Source organism: Fringilla coelebs (assembly GCF_963513975.1).
Source record: "Fringilla coelebs genome assembly, chromosome: 1".
Taxonomy (NCBI): domain Eukaryota; kingdom Metazoa; phylum Chordata; class Aves; order Passeriformes; family Fringillidae; genus Fringilla; species Fringilla coelebs.
This window is the reverse complement of record NC_140028.1, coordinates 151,288,100-151,312,193: the sequence shown is the minus strand read 5'-3', so window position 1 is coordinate 151,312,193 and position 24,094 is coordinate 151,288,100. Positions and strand designations below refer to the sequence as shown.

General features: G+C 47.0%; 1 protein-coding gene across 1 annotated transcript in view; it reads left to right on the top strand.

Annotated features, from left to right (window-relative positions):
• The window catches only part of WNT3A (Wnt family member 3A), a gene marked incomplete at its 3' end in the record, with an annotated part of 95,761 nt that overhangs the window by 31,049 nt on the left and 40,618 nt on the right, over positions 1–24,094 (top strand). Inside the window, exon 2 of the mRNA XM_084222174.1 lies at positions 21,999–22,240. Coding sequence (XP_084078300.1) covers positions 21,999–22,240 — 242 coding nt within the window. The remainder of the gene's footprint in view (positions 1–21,998; positions 22,241–24,094) is intronic.

The following is a 24,094-nucleotide window of genomic DNA, read 5'->3' as shown; positions in this document are numbered from 1 at the left end:
CAAAGCCCTCTGAGGCTGGCTCTTTCCAGGAAATCCTGATTTCACTCAACGCTCATTGAAGTGATGCACTTCCAGTGAAGGGAACTGGCAAAATGCTTTTTGATTTCCCATCTTCAGGAGCTGAGCTCCAGGTGGGGACAGCCTGACCACAATTCCTTACCTTTTTCTGTGAAAAAGAGGAGAAATAGCAGAAAAAACAGCCTGAAGAATGATATTATCAAAAATTAGAGGTTTGACTTGGCTGCCCCAGTGTTTTTTTCCCACCTATCCTAAAAAACCCACAAACAGAAGCTCCCAAGTGGTTTTAAAGGGGAGCTGATAAAAGTAATAATTACTCTGTACATTACTAATAATGTACAAACCACGTGCAGCAGTGGATGAAGTCAAAAGTTTAAAGTGGGTATGAGGCTCAGGGATCTGATCTGGGTCGGGTTTGTGTGATTCTCTTAAGACAAATCTGCTTTTGTGAGCACCACGTCTTAGACAATTGTGTCTGAGTCTTCCCTGCCTTCACCTGAGCTTCCTACCTGTGCTTTCTCCTGGATTTTTCCTGTTGGCCATCATTTAAGAAGTTGCAGAAACAGAAAGAGTAGGTGAAAATATGTCAAATACACACACTGTGCAAAGACACAAGTGTGTCACCTCCCTGCTCTCATGTCCTATCTCAGTTTATTGTTTTGGGCTCCCCTTGGAGTCAGCTTCATCCAGCTGGAGAGGCAGAGGCTTCCTGGAGGTCTTTTTATTGGAAATCTCTTACTCTGGAATAGATTTTGGATCAGGTTGTGGATCAATGCTTGCTCCTGCATGCCCAGTTTTGTCCACTCCTGCTAAAGCACCCCTGTAGATCTTTGCCAATTTAGCAACTGATATGAATAAATAATGTCCCCAGTAAACAAGCTTTGAATGAAACCCTTCAGTGGATAATTTTGGTTGGTAAAGTAGAGCTGGACACAGATTTATGGGAAGTTTGACCTGAGAGGGGTTTTGTTGGTTTTGGTTCTGGTTTACTTATTTATTTATTACAATTCTTTGAGATTTTCATGGTTTTAAATTATGGAAGTCTTAAAACACTTGGAGCAGCCATTTCTTCAGAGCAGGGTCCGATGTGAAGCACCTAACACAGGGAAACCTGGGTCATGCGTGGGATTACTCATTTTCCTTGCATTAAATCTAATCCTTATGAAAACTTTCCTTCAGCCAAACACTTAACCACATGTTTAAGCACGTGGGACATCCTGTCCTTACATTCTTGCTTGTGTCTCATTGATCCATCTCTCAGCTGGGGCACAGGATAAATCAGGAACAAATGGAATTGGCCCAGGAGGGGGAAAAGGAAATTTCCAGCCCCTCACCACCTGCCCTGCTTAGAAGAGTGAGTTGAAAGGTTGAAAACTTAAAAAAACCTCAGTGATCAGACAAGCCTTGAGTGGAAATGCAGAAAACAACAGCGTTTGGTGTTGTTCCAGAGATTAAAAGGATAAAATTTATTGATGAAGTGGGGAGATTCCTAAATAGAAGTAGAAGTGAGGCCTCCCTCACCCAAAATTGTGTTTGTAGGCTTACCACAGTGGAAGTGAGGTTTTCATAACCACTGACAAATATCTGGTTATTGGCAGAGACAGGATGTGCACCTCTGGAGCTCTTCTAAAGAACACCCACCCGGTGATCCATCAGCAGTTCACCACTGAAATACAGCTCATTCATTCATAATCCATCATCTACGTGTCAACAGCTTTGTCCTTAATTCCCTAATGGAATGGCTGTTTCCATGGATGGGGATGGTGATATTATTCCCACTTCACAGGTAGGAAATTGAGGCAAACCAAAATGCCCCCAGTCCACAGTGCCATGCTCACACCTTAATAACTACATCACCTTCTCTTCTAATTAAGGCAATTTACTGATAGAATTGATCCCTGTGCACGCTGGGATGATTGTTATCTCAAATCTAGTGTTGGGACAGTTTCACAACCCACCCAACCTGTCGATGCTGAAGGTTCTCCATCTTCAACAAGAGGGCTGAGAATTTTTTGTTACTCAGTGCTCAGGAGGTTCCTATGTGTGCTTAATCCAGATTTGGGAGCCTGAAATTGAAATTATCACTCTTAAGGTAAAACACACACACACACCAAAAAAAAAAAAAAAAAGAAAAAAAATTCTGGGGAAAATCTGCTGCAGTTCTGATTGGCAGTGTTTGATGATTAAAAACATGATTCATCCAAAAACAACCCACGCCTTGCAGTCTGTTCCCAGAGCTCTGGCGCCAACCAAATTCTGGGTACCCAAGAGACATTTCTGTCCTGTCACAGCAAGCAGCATGGGAATTGCAGCAAGGCAATCCCTTCCCCTGTGCTGGCACAGGGTGTCTTTCACAACCCTGGGGACCCAGGGTCCAGCCTGCTTACAGGAAAACCTCGGTGCAAAAGCCTTTGTTGAGCAGGATGCTGCTGGACAATGAATGAAAGGGCCACAGCTGAGGTGTTCCCAAATGGTTTTTAGCTGAAGACCCTTGCTGATAAGTGATTAGATGCTCTCAACAAAAGGTGGTGCTAAAAGGATCAAGGAGGAAAGTCGGTGCTGAGTGGGAGCAATTTGCTGGTGAGAATCAACATCCTTATTCCTGTAAGGCTGGAGAAGGCTGCTAATTCCAAGGCATAAATCCCTTTGAGGCTTGCCACATCCCGGTTTCAGCCGACACTGGGATGGGTTAAAAGCAGGAGGGGCAGCATTGTAAAGCCGTGATCTTATCCGAGTCTCGTCCCGCTCGCTATTTATATGGTTGTAGATATATTGCATCCCATTGTCTCAGGCAGAACGTGGTGCTCAGCCCTTTGAGGGCTCGTGGGGAATGCTCCTCTGATCAGGGAATTTTACAGCACTCGGTGATAGGGGACTTTGTGGCCTGGAGCCGTGGATCATCTCGGGCCTGATGGTGTCAGATTCCTTCCCGAAAACAATGAGGGGCTTGAGTCACTACTTGGGTGGGAAAGCTCCAAGGAAATCTCGGTATGACTCTGTATCTTCAGGACCATTAGGACCATGAGGGCTACACCTGGTGGCTCCTTTGTCAGGTCTGACAACCCCTGTTTGAGTTAGAGCATTCAAAGAGATGCCCCGGGTGGCATTTCCTAAAATTCCTGTAGCTCACATTCAGAGCTCTTCAACCTCAGAGGAATTTATTGGAACCCACTGTAATGTGAAAGATCAAGAAAGGAATGAATAATTCTGGTTAAAACTCTGGTTCTGAGCGCCAGAGAGAGGTTTGGTGATATTCAGAGAATCTCTGTGTGTGACTTCAGCCCTGTGTCCAATATCCTCCTCTGTGAAGGGAAGGATGATGTAGCAGATGGTGTGGATCAGTCCTTCCTCTCAGATTTGGATGTCCTTCTGCTTTTCCAGGCCTTCTCCAGCCTGTCAGTACATCTGGATGTGGCAGTTTGGGTCCTGTCCTGATGCCTTGTGACCTAGAACAGAGGCTGGACAGAGCTAAAGAATAAAGCAGGGATTTATCCAAAGGATCTCCTCCATGGATGCACCTTGGGCAGCACCAGAGCCCAGCCAGGGCTGCACCCAAGATGACCCAAAATGGCCCCAAAATGCCCGGCCGGGCACGGGGTCTCTCCCTGGGATCAGCTCTGCTCCATTTGCACCTTGCAGTTCATTGTCCCATCCCAGCTTCAGCCCCTGCAGTCCCACCCTGCTTGTTTTTCTCTCTCCAGCCCACGGGGTTTGTGCTCCTGGCCTGAGATTTGGGTCATTTGTCCTTGGTGCCCAGCTGGAGCAGGAATTGTTTTGTCTCCCTGCTCTGTGCACAGAGCTCACCATCCCCTGATGTGAAGCTCAGACCCACAGACTAAAGCAGCACAGAATGTGAAAATATAAAAGCTGAACCTCAGGCTGAAGTCCTCCCCTGTGCTGAGTTCTGGGTTATTCCCTCCTCCTTTGGGCTCACTCTCCAGCCCTGCTGTGCTCAGCATTCCCATCCTGGGGGTCATTCCCAGATCCCCACATCCTCCTGGGGATTTGTTGTGGCTCCTGTCACTCCCTCAAGCCTGGCTTGGCACCTGGGGCACGGAGGTGGCTTTGGGTGGTGACATCCTGACCCTGCCTTTGCGCTGCTGCCCTGCCCGTGTCCTTCACTCTCACCCCTCTGATGTTTCCACATCCTTCACGCCCTGGCAGTGATGATGATGATGTGGAGTTTTTTGGGCTGTTGGTAAAAAAGTTCAGTAGCACTGAGATGGCCTCAGAGAGTTCCAATTAAAAACAGCTTTGTTTGATGGCAATTGCTCAGCAAAGTGACACTGGAGAGTTGTCAGCTCCCCAGGTATTTCTTTTGTACTATGTTGATCCCAAATATGACCATTTTGTATTCTTTCTTCCCTCTTTTTCTTTACATTCTGACTAAAAATGCTGTACTAACATCACTTTTATCACCTCTGTTTAACAGTCTCATTTAAAAATTGCACAAAATTAGTTTTCCATAGAACTGTGGTTACTACCACTAATTATATTTCAGTTTTTCCATCCTCTGTGGGTTCAGTCTTGTATCATCCAATTCCCTTTTGGGCCAGATAACAGATTTACAGTTATCCATTTGCTCTTTAACAACACAGTGGATTCCTAACCTATTTGGCATTCTCTTGTTTTCCATCATCACTTGGAGATTTATTACAAATGTTAACAGTAGTTATCCAGAAATATCCAAGATTCCCTTCCTTCTTTATCTCCTTGTTCATCTACAGGAGATTAATACATTATTAGGGACTACAAATGTGCCTTTGAATATCTCTGTATGTTCTCCAACAACACATTAAACAATTATTTATTGGTCATGATCATGTTCTTAGCACTGCTGGCCATGGATTATCCACTATGGGCTTTCCTTATCACTTTTCTGCCTTTTTGTGTCCTAGTTTATATTCACAATTTCCCACTCTTCTCACCTGGTCTTTGAGTGCACAGAGGATTGGGGTGAGTGAGATTCATGAGCAGTGCTGGGAGCTGATGGATGGCTTAAATCACCCCATGGGATTTCACCTACATTTATTTTCTTGGGTTTTTTTGTAAGAGCAAAGGTGAATTAAGGAATTGCATTCACTTTTCTTAAACTTCTCATGTTCTACCAGGACAGATTTTTCTTTTACCCTCCCCCTGTAGTTTGGTGCTCCTGAATCACAGTCCCAGCAGAATCATTGATTCCTTAGAACCACCAAATATGTCCTTTTGTTTTTAATCATTTACCAAGCCAAAAAAAAAAAGCTTTCAAAACTTTTTCAGAACCCTCCCAGCCCCTCTCAGTCAGCCTGTTGTCATTCTGCCTTTCAAGACCTTCCCTATTATTTATGATCATGCCTCAGCAGTCAGTTGCCAGTTCCAAGGAAGTGGAAAGGTTCCTTGTCCTGAGCACCGTGTGTGCACATAGCAAGAGACAGTCCCTGCCCTGCAGCACTTCAAATCTAATCTAAAGAGACAGAAAAAAAGGTGGGTGAAATGAAGAATTATTAGTATGGCACGATGTTAGCAACTCCTTACCCCGGATCCCTGGCAGCTTTCCAGCCCCCAAAAGGACAGGAGTGCAGGTATTTCTTTTCAAGGTAAGAGTAGGGCAGGGGGTTTTTTAGTGGAGGAAAGTTCTCCACCCTGATTTTGCCACAGAGGAAGGGGTTTTTATTCTGGGAATTTGGCAGGGGTCTACCAGAGAAGAGGCAATGACTGTGAGCAGCTGCTGAAGTGTGCTCTGCTGCTGCTGTGTCAAAAAAAAAGAAAAATAAAAGAATCCACATTTCTGCAGCTGGGAGACTGAAGGGAGCATTCCCCTTCTCCCTGTCGAGATTTGACATGTGTGGACACAGACAAGGAGTGGGGTTTGCTTAGGCAATGCACCAGTGCTGACTCCTGCTATTCTGCTAACTGCTCTTCACTTGCTCCTTACTGCTGCCTCCCATCCTACCTCATTCCTGGCCCCTTCTCTCTTTCTTTCACCCCTTCATGTCCTGCCTGAGTGCAGAAAATGAGCTTTTTACAGCAGAAATCATCTCCCTGACACTTCTCCTCCGAGCTCTTAGCACAATGGGAGCCCCAATCTCAGACTCAGGTTCAAGGCATAATAGTAATAATTATTGTTGTTATCGTTGTAATAACAATGATGGAAAGATTTAGAGAAAGCAGGGGGAAAAAAAATGTTGCTAACAGCAAGGGAAGATTACCCTGATCCTGGAAAGAGGTGTGTATCAGCAACTTTTAATCACCAGATAGGCTTCCTCTTCCAGGGTGGGGTGATGCAGGAGTCTGGGAGCTCTGCTTGTGTTCCCTAGTGGATCATGTGCTGGGAGCTGTGGGAGTGGGTCAGTCAGGGTGCAGAAAGGGGTTTTCCTAAATTCAGGTGCTCAGAAAGATGGGGAACAGACTGCAGGCATCTGTGCAGGACCATCAGCAGACAGACCTCACAGCCAGAGGGGTCAGCACTTGGCCACTTACAGGGTTTGGAGCTTGGGGTTAACAGCCAACGTGGGCATGTGGGGCTTTCTCCCCCTCTCCTTTCTTTGGAGCACAGCAGATAAATAGCTCCAGGTGAAGGCCTGCACATTCTTTATGAAGCAAAACGTGCTGTCGGTGTAAGGAGGCGAATGTGTGGCCCGGGGCACCATGTGCAATGTAATGTGTCTCGAGTCCCTTGCACGGGCTTGTTTGAAATATGTGTCAATAACAGCAGCAGCAGCAGTTTGCTGCTCAGAAAGGAAAAGGAGGTGAGCCGTGGTGGGGAGAGAGGGGAAGGCAGCGTGGGGTGGAGGGCAGGTAGGTCCCCATCCTCCCCCAGCAGCCTCCTTAAGAACCCCAAAGCTTCCCCTCCTCCCCACCACCCACTTGGTGAGATCAGCCTCATTACAGTGAATACCCAGCACCAGCACTTCCAGGAGAGAGCCAGTGTATTCACCTACAAACTCCTTTTTACAGCAGAAGCAATAAATGATTTCTTGCAGGGAGAGGGGGAAGCCTCTAATTATTATTTTTAAGGGCGTAAACCAAGCCCAGGTTAAAAATTATGGGGGACTGACTGTCTTCCTCTTCTTGCTTCCTGTTGTAGACAGGATTCAGGTCTCAGTGATTTCAGCAGAGTCAAAATTAGCACCTGCAAGTGCCGTGTGTGGAAAGCCACAGTCCCTCTGCACAAACCTCTTTGCACCCCTGCCACGAGAGAGTGGCTCCAGCAGCTCTTACAGGGAGGATGGGTCAGCACGTCCCTGGGGGAGCTGAGAGATTCCCTGGCTCTGGATATCTCTGGATCAAGAGTGGGCATCTTGCTGGAGGAGGTGATTCAGGCCAGTGGTGTAGAGGAGATGAGTTAATGGGTGGTCCAACTTGGTAATTGCATGCGTTGATGAATCCATGAGATTACAGTGCTGTTGGAAGGGAGCTCGGCAGGATTCCTGAGCTTTTGGGACTGCCTCTCAGCAGTTCCCCTGCCCCAGCTGAGGAAAACCATCTCACAGGGAGGCAAATGAGTGGAACAGTGCTGAATCTTCAGTGCAGAATTTTGTGTCCTGGTGAGGATGTCCCTGGCTTGGTCTGCAGTGGGAACTGCTGGGCTTGGGTCTTTGCTCCTGTATTTGCTGTAATTCCCATGGAGGGGGTTTGTACCCCACTGCAGCCCCCCTTCTGCTCTCAGCCAGTCTCTGTGGAGCTCAGAGCCAGACCTTTGGCCAGAGGGTTTGGTACAGGTGAATACAAACCTCTTGTTCTTCACCTGAGACTAAATAATCCCTAGGTGAAGGTGGGATTCATCCCGTTGGACACCCGCACTGCCAGTAACTCACAGCTGAGGAGTCACAGAGTCATGGAATGGTTTGGGCTGGGAGGGACCTTAAAGATCATCCCATTCCACCCCATCTTGTAGGCAGGGACACCTTCCACTGTCCCAGGGTGCTCCAAGCATGTCCAACCTGGCTTTGGGCACTGCCAGGGATGCACAGGGAGCATTTCACTTTCATGACAGCGGAGTCCAGCACTGAACTGGACTTCATGACTTCTAATTGAAGCTGCTGTCTTGACTAGGCCAAGTTGCTTGTCTCCTAAGTGTGTCCAGCTCTTCCCACTGGACACCTGGGACATGTGGGATGGCTGGCTCAGCTCTGTGTTGTGGCCACCCACAGCAGCTGAGGTGTCCCCATCGAGGCTCCCAGTCCTGGTGTAGATTCCCAGTGGTCCCTGAGACACCCAAGCAGGGCTGGAAGCCACTGCACGGGTCCTGCAGGAAGCCTGTGGCACTTGGGAGCCAGGTGTGACCCCCAGGAGAGGTCCCTGTGCACTCAACCCAAGTGACCCTGGCATGTCCTGAGATATCTCACCAGCTTTTGGAGACTTCACCCGCCTTGTCCTGAGCTTCCCATCTCCAAACGTTATCAGTCAGTATTAGCAGGTCAAGGAGGTGTAAGAAGGAGTTCCTTGAGGGCAGCCTCGATGTTTCTGGTGGGTGCTTGGGTGCACCAGAGCAGAGAAATGTTCAACCAAGGCTCCAAACACAGGGATGTGTCAGTAGGTGTGTCCGTGCGTGGGTACACGTGGGAAGGGAAGGGAAGGGAAGGGAAGGGAAGGGAAGGGAAGGGAAGGGAAGGGAAGGGAAGGGAAGGGAAGGGAAGGGAAGGGAAGGGAAGGGAAGGGAAGGGAAGGGAAGGGAAGGGAAGGGAAGGGAAGGGAAGGGAAGGGAAGGGAAGGGAAGGGAAGGGAAGGGAAGGGAAGGGAAGGCAGAGAACATCTGATGGTGGCATCGGGGGTGAACAAGTCCTCGTGCTCGTGGCTTTGCTTCCACTGCCATGTTCAGCCCTTCAGCTGAGCAATCCCCTCCAAAGAAAGTGCCCTCTCTGCCCTGCAGGTTGGTGGTAAATGGGGGGATGTCCTGTAGGTGAAGGGCTTGGAGACCTTTAAACCCCTGGTGTCTTTGTGCTGTCACACCTCCAGGTGTTCCTGCTTTGTGTAAAACAACTGAGCCCTTCTTAGTGCTGCTAAATCCCCTTCTGTTCCTCTGAACCTTGGTGATAATCTGGAACTGGGTTCCATTAATTAATTAGTTCAGCATTGTAATAAACCCCAGAGTTGTGCTCTAAGACAGTAGTTATAGAGCCTCTATACCATTTAGGATATTATTCCTGTAAAATTCCTTTAAAACTGAACTTTCTCTTGTCCAGGCAGTATGGGCAGTTGGAAATTCCTATGCTGTTTAATTTAAAGAAAAAACCAGTTGCTAACATCTTGAGTGATTTGTTCAGTTACATATTTCTGGCCAGTCAAAATGTCTCCTTTAGATCCCTACTTTCCCACATTCTGATGCATTTTCACTGGCACAGCTTGCCTGGAGAGTTGGTGGGTCCCATCCCTGCAAACATCCATGGTCAGGCTGGATGATGGGGCTCTGAGCAACCTGATCTGGCTGAAGACATCCCTGATCATGACCAGGGGGTTGGAGTGGGTCACCTTTGCAGTCCCCAGACAAACCATTCATACACAAGCCATTCCATGATTCTCTAATTCTGTATTTAGGGTCTGGGAGCATGGGAAAGCTGAAAATCAGGGAGTGAGCAGCTCTTTGGTGAGACACAGCTGCTTCTGCAGAGGCTGCATGGTCCCTGTGGCCACTCAAGCCCCACATGGGATCCGTGGATGGGTTTGCTTTGTCTCCAGTGGAGCTCCCTTCCCACTGGATGGTTTTGTCCAGATCTCCTGTGAAACCCAATTATGAACATTGCATAATCCCCCAGATCCACCAGTGCTTCAGTTCTGCAGAGAAATCCAAGCTGGAAGGAATCCATCTGCTAAGCTGAGTGACCCTGAAGGTTCATTATTATTATTATTATTATTATGCTGAGGAGGGCTCGTCTCTGGTTTCTAAAGTAAACACAGGAGGGATCTTGGCAGCAGAGCTCACAGCAGAAAGCTGGGATTGCTTTCCCAAATTCTTGGCTGCTTCCCTTGCTGCATGTCAAAGCTGGTATCTTTGCCTAGCAGTGATCACCCCTGCACGAGCTGATCACCATCTGGCAGCCTGTCTGCAGCTCCCCAGCCGCTCTCAGACAGAAATCATTAAGGCTGGGATGCTGCTCAGGTGTGCAGGTGCTGCTGCTGCTGCAGAGATTCCCAAATCCTTCCATGGAGGCTCCGTGCCCCCAGCACTGAGGGGTCGTTGGCTCTTCACCCAAAATCTTATCCCATCCCCCAAGTCAGAGATTTGGGGTAGTTTATGCTGCTGCAAGGACAGCTCCTGACCCCCTTTCTTTCCTCAAAACCTTTTCCCTCCTGCCTGCAATGGGGATGGCTCAGCCTGGACAAGAGAAGGGTTCAGGGTGATCTAATTGTGGCCAGGACGTGAAGGGAGCTACAAGAAAGATGGAGATGAACTTTTACAAGGCAGGACAAGGGGGAATGGCTGCACACTGAAAGAGAATAGGGCTGGATTAGATATTGAGAAGGATTTCTGCCCTGGGAGTTGGTGTTGCCAGGGTGCCCAGAGCAGCTGGGGCTGCCCCTGGATCCCTGGCAGTGCCCAAAGCCAGGTTGGACATCGGGGTTTGGAGCACCCTGGGATGGTGGAAGGTGTCCCTGCCATGGCAGGGGGCTGGAAATAGATCTAAGGTCCCTTTAAGGTCTCTTCCAACCCAGGCCATTCTGGGTTTCTGTTTCATGATTCCTCCTCCCTCCCAGTTTCTTTGGCATTCCCCAGCCTGACCCCTTCCAGATGTTCTCCATCCAGGCACGGCCTCACCAGCCAAGAGGTTTCCACCTGGGAGAGCAGTTCTGTTCCTCTGAGGGGCATCAGGGCACCACACCTGCCAAACCACTTGGAGGAGAAACTCTTGGAGAGTGTGAGAGCCCCAGACCCGGGCAGGTTTAGGGAGAGGAGCCTGGAGGGGAAAGCTTGGTCCTGCCCTGTGCTCTCTGGTGCTGCACACGTGGTGCCACAATGCTCTGGCTCTGGTTTTGGAATTCAGACCAGGTCTGGGAGAACCTTTCATATAAATCACCTTTTTTCACCCAAGGGATTAGGAGAGTGGGTGGCCTCTTGATTGAGAGTCATAAAATCATGGAATGGTTTGGGTTGGGAGGGACCTTAAAGATCATCCAGTGCCACCCCTGCCATGGCAGGGACACCTTCCACCATCCCAGGCTGCTCCAAGCCTCATCTAACCTGGCCTTGGACACTGCCAGGGATCCAGGGGCAGCCACAGCTGCTCTGGGAATTCAATCTCAGCCCTCCACCACCCTCACAGAGAAGAATTCCTTAGAACACCTAGTCTAAATGTGTGTATATATATATATATATATATATGGCTTCCTTTCTCCAAAACAGATTATAAAACCTTGACTTTAGGTCGTTGTCACTGTTGAGGGGTTGCCAAATGGAGGGATTTTGCTTAGCAGCCCAAGAAAATGAAGCTGCCTTATGGCTGAAACCTCCCTGCCAGCTCCCTTGAGAGCAGAATGAATTTTGGGCTGAAGGAGATCCAGCACATCCATTTCAGCAGGCAGGAGCTATCTGCAGACAGTGCTAAAAGGCAGTGCTGTAAAGCAAATTAAACCTTTCCCTCTTTTCTCTGCACCAGTGGTTGTTATTCTTTCTGTTGTGAGAGATGATCTCTGAGAGAGAATTTTTCTCTCTCTCAAGGTGTATACAAATGCCAGGACATCCACTGGCATTTTTCCTGTACCTCTGAGCGACTCATCAGTCTGTACCTCTTTAATTTTACTGAGATCTAGCTGAAACATGTCAAGGAGCCATGAGGATTTTTTCCCATGCAAAGCAGTTTCTTTGCAAAAAAAAAAAAAAAAAAAAAATCATCCAGTTGTTCTGTTGCAGCAGAAATTGCAAATTGCACATTCATTTGAGGAAAAAAAAAACATTTTATAAGCAGTAAAAAAAGTTTGAGCTTTGGCCTCCTGGCACTCTTGTTGCTGTTTTAGTGCTAAATAAGAGTTGTTTTCTCTTTGGGCTCTGGTGTTCTTCCTGCCCTTCCTCCATGTAGATTTTTTATTGTCTAATACCAGGTCATGTTTTGCTGCAGCTCTTCCCAAAGAGAGGGAAGGAGAGGATCAGGAGCTCTCTGCCTTCTGCTGCTTTCCACATTTTTCTAAAAGCTGGAATAAAGACCTGAAACCTCTTTCTGGAGGGAAGTTTGTCTTTCCTGTCCTGCTCTCATGTTCCTTTCCCGTATGGCAGGACCAGGATCCAGACAAATATTCCCCTTAGTCTCCTCTGGGACAGAAATGGGCCTCAGAGAAGGTTTGAGATGTGGTTTTGTCTGTTTGTGACTCTGGAACAGCTGATTCCCTCTTGATCAGTCCTTGATCAGTTCAGAGGCTCTCAACCAGAGGAGAATTGTGACATTTCAGGCCAAAGGAGGAGCAGATTCCATGGTGAACGAGTGATATGAAAGGAAGCACAGCCATAATTTATTGCCAAGTACTTAGAAGGTATTTTGATGGATAGTGCAAGTGGATGAAAAGCCCTTTTGGGTTTGGGATTTTTTTTTTTTTTTCAGTTCATTAGTTCAAAGTGAAGCAACTTTTTCATGGTAGCAAAATCAAGCATGTGATCAGAAATCCTTTTTTTTTTCCAAAAAATCAAAACATTTCACTTGGCTTTTGAGGTTCTGAGTATTTTAAGATAAACATAAAAGATTTTTGCACAAAATAGAGTTGCTTGCAAATCCATCCTCTCTAAAACTGTTATTTTTACATGGGTCAGAAAAATTAAGATTATTGTGAGTGCTTGGCAAATATGGGTGGGTTTTTTTGTCATGTAAAAAAACTGTACCCAGTCCTAGGTGGCAGTTTCAGTAGAGTTGATAAAATAATGTAGGAGCTTTCCCTTCCTCAGATGTTTAAGATTTGGACACAATGACAATGAGAAATGGCAAAATTCCCGATGAAACTGGAGCTGTGCTGTGGGTCTGCAAAGGAAACAACCCCTGAGGTTGCCCAATCCAAACTTCTAATTTGGTATCGATAATTACATTAAAAAAAAAAAGCACATAACAGCGTGACAAGTTCCTTATTGACTGGCTGGGTGCAATAAAAGCCCTTAAACACATGCTCAGTTTTAAATATGTGCTCAAACCCCTGTGTTAACACGAGGCACTGGCTGAAGTGCTTCTCTAAATCAAGGCTTCCTGCATTTTCCTTTGGGGTATTTTATGACCAGAACAAAAAGTAGTGGTAGGATTCATTAGAGGAAAAAGATAAAAAAAAGAAAAAAAAAAGAAAAAAAGAGAGAGAGAGAGTGCAAAAGGAAGGAAAAACAAAGAGGAGGAAACTTTATGGCTCCGTAAACAGCTGTAAGCAATGTCTCTGGTCGGGTCAGACCGGTCTGAGTTGACAAGGCAGTGTCTCCAATTATATAGCATGCTGTAGCCTGTAAAAATGAAATCAATTTGTTATTTTTCTGGGAGAACATTATAGCGTGAGTTCACACATTTGGTGAGCCTGATGAGTCAGTGAAAGCCAGAGGAGGAACTCGCAGCCCTGTGTGTGTGTGAGGGTCTGTGTGTGTGCTCAGCACCACCCAATGCATATTCACAGCACCTTCTCCGAGGAAAGGGTGAGAAATGAGAGCTTCCAAGGAAAAAGGGTGAGAAGTGTGAGTCATTTGCTTGATCAGAGCAGTGGACAGTGCAAATCCTGCTGTTCTTACCCAAAACCTCAAAACGACGGCGCTCTCCGTCCGCGGTTCTCATTTCAAAATCGACTTCATGGCAGAGGAGTTTCAGGATAAAAATTCCCCCGAGCACTTAAGCACTTAAGCAATTTAGAAGTCCAAATCCAATCTTTGCAGGGATCTGAGGTCTTTGAGCCCAGTCCTCCGAGGTATTTAGCACTGACATAGCCCAGGCCAGACCTCAGCGCAGGGGGATGAGCCTTAATGAGAGGTTTGAAACCACAATATGTACTTTATATTGCTGAGCATTTAAAAAAGGTTCAAGTTGGGATGCTTTAGGGGTGTGGTGGGGGGGAACTGGGAGCATTAAGACTAGCCACAGTCCTAATTATTATTGAAATTCAGAGTAGGAGTCTAAATATCTTTGCATCGTGTAGGCATTTTTCATTGCCTAATATGCCGCTTTGTCCCTTCCCTCCATTCCCCTAATTTAGCACACCTGACCCAGAAAATTAGAGCTATTTTCACCTAAAACTTCATTCCAGTGCCCAAGTTATATAAGCATTGTGCTGGGGAGAAGGAGGCAGGTTCTTTTCCAGGCCAGCCGGTGGTTGCCTCACAAACACACATTCTTTCCATTTGTCATGAAACCCTGAGAGGGGTTAGGCTGGGAGAAGTCAGAAGTAAGGCAGCAAAGGTGTTTACATGAAACTTTAAATTACTCCCCTTTCACTTGCAAGTAACTGTTGTTCCTCGTCCCAGGTAAATTTATCCATCAGCAATATCATTAGATGAGTTCATTATAACCACGAGATTTACAGCGCTCATAAAGTGCAGTGTAGGTGGCAGATTAAAATGTTAAGGCTTATACATCTCTAAAACCCTGCACTGCCATCCTGGCACATTTTGGGAGGTAGATGGAGGCAGATCTCAGGCGGGGAGACCTCCAGAAAGCAGCCCCAAGTGCAGGATGTGGCGTGGAAGCACCACCAGGGTCACTGGGACCTGGACCCAGGCTTGAAAACGTGGTTGGAGGGGCCATTATTCTGCTGCCTGGGTTGTTTTTCAGATGACATGTGTAGCAAAGGAGTTAATTGCCTTGGGTAATTAAAGAGTTCCAAAGACTTTTTCCAAGGAACCGGGTTGTTAATACTTGTACTCTCTCTCCTCCTCTGTTCTGTAGATCCTAAGGGAAGACAAAGTCAAAGCAACATCTCTTGCACTCAGAGTGGAAGGTGCTGAGTGTTGTGGTGTGCCTTAGTTCCTGTGGGAATTCGCTGTCCTGGCCAAACCTCAGCTCAGGGAATTTTGCTTTCTTAGCACCCACTTGAAGCTGCCACTGAGCTTATTATTTTTCAAATCCAGCCTCAAACCGCTCTAAACAATCTGTCGTGCTCCACGTTAGAGATAGCAAAGACCTTCCTTGGCCTCCTCTTCCAGCTCTCCAAGGATTTCTGAGATTCTGCCAAAAAAAAAAAAAAAAAGGTGAAATTCCCAATTCCTGCTTACAGCTTGGGAGAAAAAAAAAAAAAAAAGGTGTCCAGTTTATGCTCCTCATTTTTTCACAGCCAGTGCTGCCTCCTGGGCATCTCCAGTGATTCAGCCCACCTATCTGAGGCATCTCTCTCAGCATGGGCTGAGCTGCCCTCTGGAGATGCTGATCTTGCTCCATGGACTGGGGCAGACAGGGAGCTTGGCCGAGATTCCAAACTTGCAAATGGTCAGAGTGGGGTGAGGTGAGTCCCACGCTCGGAGATCCTGGGATGAGAGGAGCTGCAGAAACGCAGCGCCGCCGCCTCACCGCCATCACCGCCGTCCTCATTCACACAGGGCAAGGGGGAGGGAAGTGCTACCGGAGAAAAGTCGCCTCCAAAGCTCTGTGTGCTCGCAGGGTTGGACTCGGCCACAAAATTGTGTGCGTACTTTTGGGGTTAGAGGAGAAAAAAGGATTTAAATATAGCCCGTGTGCCGTTCTTGGAGGTGAATGAAGAATTATCCAGCAAGAACAGTTAACCCAGTAGGTTGTAGCCTTTGTCTTTTCTAGGCTGGAGGAAAACAAATCTGGAAGGACAGACACCTGTCCAGTGAATTTGTGCTGTCTAACAGGCTTAGATTTCTTTTTGTGAGCCTCTTTGAAATGCCTTAGTCTTGATAGAGAGATGCCCAGAGCCAAATGTTGAAGACCCCAATGTTGCAGAGAGTCATATTTCTGAATTAAAGTATGACACTTCTGTAATTAGACTGCTTAGGCCTAAGCTTGATTGTTACTGGTCCATGCAAAATCAAAAAAACAACCCCAAACTGAAAAAATATCTTACATTGGAATCAGTTACTTGATTCATGTCTTCTAGAGCCAAACCTATCATTTTGCTGATCTGTGTTAAGGTGGTTTCCAAGTTTTCAACTAAAACAACAATTAACTTTTTTTTTGTTGTCCACATTTTGTAGTTGCTTGGGTTTAGGATAGTTTTAATGTCATAGAATAAAACCACTTTGATGCAGGAGGGACATTAGTGAGCAGAAGGATTTCCTTTTCCATTTAAAGTAATGGAGTGTGACAAGTTCCTCTTCTTTTCATGCTAAAATTTCTTTAGGTTTAGTTTTCATAGCAAAACAGTGAAAAAAATCACAGCATATGCTGGAATATTGGTATTTTCTGTGAAAAATAAGGCCATTCAATGAATGTAGAATTAGAAGTTTTTCTGTCTGTCCACTGCTCTGGCCTCTGGGGTGGTTCAAACTGTAGAATGATAAAACCATAGAATGGCATTCTCTGCATGGATGAAGCAGTAGGAACATTCAGTAACCACAGAGAACAATAAAAATAGAAAAGATGGGTCTCAGCTAATGAAAAACCTGAGATAAATCACTGTCAGGACTTTTAAACAGGATGGTGCTTATTTTTCAATCATTTTGGAAGCTTATCCTACTACCATGGATTTATGTACTCTTAAAAATCTTTTAGTAAATGTGTGTGTCCAGAGTGGAAAAGACACAGAAAAAAAATCCCACCTCCTCTTCCTGGTCTCAGCCTCTGGGATATCCTTCCCAGCTCCCAGCTGTCCTTGTTAGATGGACACCACACTCCACCTGTCTCGTGGCAGGCCTGTGTGGTGAGGGGTTTTTGGGAACTGACTTCCAGACCCTGCCCCAGGAGCCTCTTGGCATTCAGTGCCATTAGCCGTGCATGGCAGCCCCATTTTTGGAACCTTCACAGCCTGCCAGCTGCTCGTTTCTCAGAATAAAAAGTGGTTTTAGGCAGCTTCAGATGCATGGATTTCATGCTGGTCAGCTTGAAGGGTTATGGTGAGAGGTGAGAGAGGGTCAGTTTGGGATGTTGTAGGATGGAGTGGGGGCTGCCCACTCCTCACCTGCTTCCCTGGGAGCCCCTCTGGTGCCAGGAGATGTGAGACAGCCCTGGAGGGGTTCTCCTTACAGCCTTTCACAGCCTATGGACACTTCTCCAGCCATCTTCTCAATTTCAATATTTTAGGATCATAATATCACAGATGTGTTGTGAAAATCCATTCTTTTTCAGAAAAACCACTTTACACAGTTTTTCCCCTCTTTCATCACGTGGCTGAGATTCTTCTAAGGGATGTGGCACCACAGAGAGGCAGTGAATGAGTTGGAAAGGAACAGGGGCTGAGCTGAACCTCTGGAAACCTGGATGGATGATAGGAAAGGATTTGGAGGAGATGTGCCATCCTGCTGTTAGGGGGCTCCCTGCAAAGGGAGAAGCACTGAAGGCATCTACAAGAGAACATAAATCCCCTCTGTTCTGAGCAGATGGACATCCTTTGATTTGACTTCTTCACCAGGACTAGCTGGACAAAAGGAGCAAAGTCACTCCTGGTGCTCTGTTTGTAATACTTGGTGGGATTTAAGTGCCCTCAGGGTCTTACCCTGGCTCATTTCGCCAGTTGCACCCTTGCTGCTCAGCATTAATAAATGAAGTTATTTTCCCTGTGTCAGGATCCCTGGAGGAAACTCTCAAAAAGCTCTCCAGGATAAATAGCAAAGCCAAGCTCAGGAATGACAGAATTCAGGGAGAAGCACGCAGCTGTAGGAGTCTCCACACGCTGCTCCTGATGTGTCAAGAACTTCTGACACGCTGAGAAGGTGGTGACCTTGAGAAGTCAGCAGAGTGGTGCTGAACAGTGAGGTCATCCAGAGCTGAAACCTTCTCTTTTTCTGAAAAAAAAAAAAAAAAAGCTCTGAGCGGGTATTTCCTGCATATTTCTGCCTCCTAACCTGGCTGGGGTGTCCATTCCAAGAGGGAGGGTACATGTAATTTATTAAGAAGGTGGCCAGGTACTTATTTACAACGGCTCTGCTGAAGGAGCAGATAGATTGAGATAAGGGAAATGAAGAGCTCTCTAGGTGTGTTGGCAAAGAAAAATGCTCACTGGAGGTTGAATTAAACACTTCAGGGCATGCAAGGCTTCAAGATAAGCGAAGAACTTTGGCTGTGGACATACAGAGCAGTGTTTTCATGGCTCCTCCTGTGCTAATGGGAAGGAAAGCCTGGTTGGTTTGAAAGGAGCAATTCTTTGACTCTTTCCATTGGCTCAGACTTGAGCAGAGCCTTTTCTGAGCACGGGTGTTTTTGTAAAATGGAGAGCTTCAGGAATTCTCCATGGAAGAGGAGAGGTTGGGGTCAGTGCATCCAGGAAGTGGTGGTGCCCAGGGAATCTGAAGGTGGTGCCTGGTCAGACCACAGCAGATGACACTCTGCCCATTTCTCGACACCACAATTTTCCAAACTGCCCACAGGAAGGAGGAGGACTCAGGAGAGTGGAAAAATGCAGATGCCAGGTTTGATCATTGGAAACAGTGAGGAAAAAAAAAAAAAGAATGATGGGAGCCACGAGAGAGTTGAGCAACACTGAAAAGAGATTCTGATCTTTATAGACTTTCCCAATCTTTTCTAAAGGTTTGGTTGTTGGGTTGTTGTTGGGTTTTTTCTGGGTGGAGGAGAAGGTTGGAAGGTTCATAAGGTTCCCACCTGATGATCAATAATAATGACAGGGAGCTGAAAGAACTGGGTTCTCCTAAAGATAAATTGACTTTAGAGAGGGAGAAAGTGTTTACACCTGGAAGCAAAGTAGAAACCAAAAGAGGGTGCTCGGGGAGATGTTATCACACTCCAGGAGCTGCCAGCGAGCCAGGAGGAGGAGGAGGAGCAGGAGGAAGGTGCTCAGCTCTGCTCAGCAGCAGAGCCACTGCTCATGGGGAGATGTTTTGAGATTCCCCCCTCCAGCTGAGAGTCAAGTGACCCCACAGTGCCCCATGAAATGCCAAATTTGCGTTGCACCGTCGCGGGGCCCGGTGACACCTTGAGAACAAGGCTCTTGCTGGAGATTGTCTTTTTTAGATTAAACTTTCCAGACTGTAACACAGGTCAAAGTGAGGTGTGACTGTTTCCCTGCTGTACTGAGCAGGGAGCAGTGTGAAAAAGCAATTAGAGGTATTTCTACACGTTTTTGGGTTTCTTTTTAATCTCAGATAATCTTCCCAGCAATGGAAACGAATAGTTGAGGGCACCAACCTACAAACTCCTCTTCCTGTGACTGGTATTTTCATTTTACCACTGTAGTAACCACCAAAAATCCAACCCAGAGACAGGTTTGAGTTTGGCTGTTCGTATGATTAAAGTTTATGAGGTTGGAATCCTAAACTTCATCAGGGTCCTACTGATACAGCTCAGAAAATCCTTCTGGCTTCACAACATTGTGGATGGAGCCTGCAGCAGGTTGATGGTAACTCAGGGAATGCTTTATCTTTGTTGGGAGCTGGGTAAGGGACTTTGGAAAGCTTTGGGAAGGATGCTGGTGGTTGCAGTTGATGTGGAGACAAACTCTACAGTTGTTCCCACCGGAGTTAACCTCAGACACCAGGAAACATCCACATTTTGGACTCTCTGTAGTCAGTGGCTGGAGGATGAGTAGGAACAAGTAAAGTAATGTTTTTCCCCGGAGACTCCAATGAAGGCATCTCTCCAGATGGTTTACAGAGATAGGACCACTTAGCTCCCAATCCTAAAGCTGGGAATTCCTCCTAAGTCCCAGTCTTGTGGGAGTTCAAAGGATTTAAATTTGGGTACATGGCACCCTAAAACACAACAAGGTGACAGAGGCAAGTCAACAAGTCCTCAATGTTTTAGAAGGGGTCTTTAGTCCAGAAATTTTGGTCCAGTGCTTTGTAGAATATTTTACAGTGAAACAAAACTGTACACTTGGCATGGGCTCCATTTCCCAGATGGCTTTCTGCCAGCTGTGTATCCTGAATTAATCCGAAGCTCAGAAAACCCCATATCTATCCACTGAGATAAGGAAAATGAGTTTAATGGGTCCTTTCCTCAGTTTTCTCCTGTGGGTTCCTGCAGGTGGCAGGGGCACAATTTTGGGTCAGGGGGAGCTCCTTCCCCCTTTTAATGCAGTGGGAAGAAGGGGCACTTCTGGAGGGCAGTTCGTGCTGCTTGTCTCAGCCTCCCTCCCTGGGGTAGGGTGAATTGTCCTCTCATGTTGAGATTAATCCTCTCCCAGAAGTCCAGCAGAGGTGGAAAGAGGCATCTAAGTTCAGGAAATCAGCTGGAAATCCTTTGCTTTTCTACGCACCTTCCACCTTGTCCATCTAAAGTTCATGTAGTGGAGGGCACGCTCTTGGCTGAGCTGGTTATCCTGGTTCTGAACTCCCAGCTGGAGCCATTTGGGATCCAGAAATGGATGTCCTTATTTGCCTGGAAAGGATGGATTTGTTAGGCTTAGTCTGCAGCTGGCAAAGCCCTTGAGATGTGGCTCCTGACCATGAATGTCACTTTCTTCTCACTTGTGTTCCCTCTAGACCAGGTCCCCTCCAGGACAGGAGTTATTTGGCTCAAAGGACCCTTCTCTTTAAAACAAAGTAATTTAAAAATAATTTTTATCCTTGCTAAAGTCAAGCTAATTTTCTTCTGGACTTTGGCAACAATGGAATTCTTGTGTTATTTTTGAAGTCAGAGCAAAAGAGAGCGAAGGCTTTATTCCCTGACAGCCCTGTTGATAATTTAAACACACCAGGCTGTTCCCAAATGAAAACCACACAGCAAAAAAATGAATGTAAACAGAAATACACACTGCCCAGGCAGGTTCCTCTTTGTCATTAATTCAGGGCAGAAAAGACAATCAAGAGATTTAATTAGAAGAAAAGGAAATTATACTCAAAAAATCCCTTCAGTTTTAGTAATCAAGGTTATTATTAGAAGCACCAGTAAAAAACACTTTAAAAATCTATCTAATTAGCTGCATATCTGCTGATCTCCCTGCAGAGCTGACTTGTTTGTCTCCAAGGCTTCACCAGCATAAAGGTTCATGGACACTCCTTTCAAGACTTCCACTGGGCTGAGCACAGAGTTTGCCCTCAAGTTTAATTGGGATTGGGTTTTGGTTCTTGGTTTGGCTTTAATTTCACTCCCCTCACTTTAACCAAAGCCCCACAGAATGATGCTGTTCCCCTTCCCAAATTCTTGGTGCTGCCTTTCCAAAGACTCAGAGCTTGATGGTTTCAGCTGCTGGAGTTGCTCCTTTGGGTAGCTCCAAAAGTGCTTCTCACTCAGCTGCCAAAATTTCCTACAAAACAGCTTTTAAATGGGTCAGGTGTGCTTGTGTCTCAAAGAAAGAAATGCATGTTTGACCCCCTGGTGGAAAAGGAAAGGGAGGAAGGGAGGAAGGGAGGAAGGGAGGAAGGGAGGAAGGGAAGGGAGGGAGGGAGGGAGGGAGGGAGGGAGGGAGGGAGGGAGGGAGGGAGGGAGGAAGGAAGGAAGGAAGGAAGGAAGGAAGGAAGGAAGGAAGGAAGGAAGGAAGGAAGGAAGGAAGGAAGGAAGGAAGGAAGGAAGGAAGGAAGGAAGGAAGGAAGGAAGGAAGGAAGGAAGGAAGGAAGGAAGGAAGGAAGGAAGGAAGGAAGGAAGGAAGGAAGGAAGGAAGGAAGGAAGGAAGGAAGGAAGGAAGGAAGGAAGGAAGGAAGGAAGGAAGGAAGGAAGGACATGGATGGAAGGATATGGATGGATGGATGGATGGATGGATGGATGGATGGATGGATGGATGGATGGATTTCACGGCACAGTGATGGATTAAGAGGGGGATAAATAAAAGGAAAGGAATATATTAAAAGCAGACTTTTTTGCCTTTCTGGACCTGTAGGGAACTGCAGAAATGGTGTTTTGGGGAAGGATAACAATGAAAATGGCGTTTTCTAGTGAAGAGGAATGCCGAGGAACTAAAGACATTGATTTCCTGTCCCCATTCTTGTTAACCAAGCACAGAGGTGAAACCCAGCCTGACAGCATCTCTTTTCCCCTGTTTTCCTTGCCCAGGTCCCTGGCCATTGGTCACCAGTACTCGTCCCTGGGGACCCAGCCCATCCTGTGTGGGAGCATCCCGGGCCTGGTGCCCAAGCAGCTGCGCTTCTGTCGGAACTACGTGGAGATCATGCCCAGCGTGGCGGAGGGGGTGAAGATCGGCATCCAGGAATGCCAGCACCAGTTCCGAGGGAGAAGGTGGAACTGCACCACTGTCAACGACAGCTTGGCCATCTTTGGGCCCGTGCTGGATAAAGGTGAGTGAGGAGCTACGGGTTTGGAAAGATCTGTGGTGGAATTGGCGGCAGAGGTCTTGGAAACCTCCTGTGAGCTCATTCCCCTCTGAAAAAATGTTGTGCAAAATGTCCTGCAAGAGACAGGGCTTGAGCTGGATAAAGGAATTGGCGGCAGAGGTCTTGGAAACCTCCTGTGAGCTCATTCCCCTCTGAAAAAATGTTGTGCAAAATGTCCTGCAAGAGACAGGGCTTGAGCTGGATAAAGGAGTGGGGTTATCTCAGTTCCAGCTGGGAGCAGGAGGTTGGACTAGAGACCTCCCTGAGTCCTTTCAGTGTGAGTTATCCCATGATCCTGCATCCCTGGGAATGGGCACAGAGGGTTACTGTGTTTGCACTGCTCAGGCTGGACCTGGCTCCTTTTGTGACCCCGTGCTGTGATTTCAGCTCTCTAGAGGATGGCAGAGGGGAAATGATGGCTGTTGGGGATGGTTCCTAGGGACTGGACTTATCAGATAACAGCAGTTCTTATTTTATTATAAAATACAATGAAGATCAAAGGTAATCACCAGCAATCAAGGCTTCTGCTTTCCTTGGTTGTGAACATAGTAAATTAGGACAGTGTTCAATTCAGGCAACAGTTTCTGCACCCCTTGACAGAAGTGGGAATTCTCCGAAATTTTTTTACCTAGGTTGTTGAATCTTGTGAGATTTAAGCTCTGAGCTAAGCTTAAGTATCTGGCCTTTTACCTGATGAGTTGGTAGGAGCCTGTGAGAACTCCTTTATCCTTCTTTGAACTTGTTGGGTGTCTTTTAGAACCCAGCCTGGTCCTGCTGGTCTCACTAAGACTGGGCTAAATTTTACCTTTCCTTTAGCACAAAAGGGCCCTTCCTTCCTTCCTTCCTTCCTTCCTTCCTTCCTTCCTTCCTTCCTTCCTTCCTTCCTTCCTTCCTTCCTTCCTTCCTTCCTTCCTTCCTTCCTTCCTTCCTTCCTTCCTTCCTTCCTTCCTTCCTTCCTTCCTTCCTTCCTTCCTTCCTTCCTTCCTTCCTTCCTTCCTTCCTTCCTTCCTTCCTTCCTTCCTTCCTTCCTTCCTTCCTTCCTTCCTTCCTTCCTTCCTTCCTTCCTTCCTTCCTTCCTTCCTTCCTTCCTTCCTTCCTTCCTTCCTTCCTTCCTTCCTTCCTTCCTTCCTTCCTTCCTTCCTTCCTTCCTTCCTTCCTTCCTTCCTTCCTTCTTCCTTCCTTCCTTCCTTCCTTCCTTCCTTCCTTCCTTCCTTCCTTCCTTCCTTCCTTCCTTCCTTCCTTCCTTCCTTCCTTCCTTCCTTCCTTCCTTCCTTCCTTCCTTCCTTCCTTCCTTCCTTCCTTCCTTCCTTCCTTCCTTCCTTCCTTCCTTCCTTCCTTCCTTCCTTCCTTCCTTCCTTCCTTCCTTCCTTCCTTCCTTCCTTCCTTCCTTCCTTCCTTCCTTCCTTCCTTCCTTCCTTCCTTCCTTCCTTCCTTCCTTCCTTCCTTCCTTCCTTCCTTCCTTCCTTCCTTCCCTCCCTCCTCCCTCCCTCCCTCCCTCCCTCCCTCCCTCCCTCCCTCCCTCCCTCCCTCCCTCCCTCCTTCTCTCATACAAAAGAAGAAGGAGCATTTGGAATATTTTCAGGCTATCAGGTGTGTGTAATTGATCTATACCCACTTTGGGTTGTGTTCTGCAGTGCTTCCCATCTGGTTTTATTTTTTAGTTTTTCCCCCAAATCAGAACAGATTTGGGCATTTCTTCCCCCAGACCTCGTTGCTCCAAGCCCCATCCCACCTGGCTTGAGGACTTCCAGGGCTGGGGAGCCCACCACCTCCCTGGGCAGTGTTCTCCCAGAGAGCTGGGATTTTACACCCCCCATC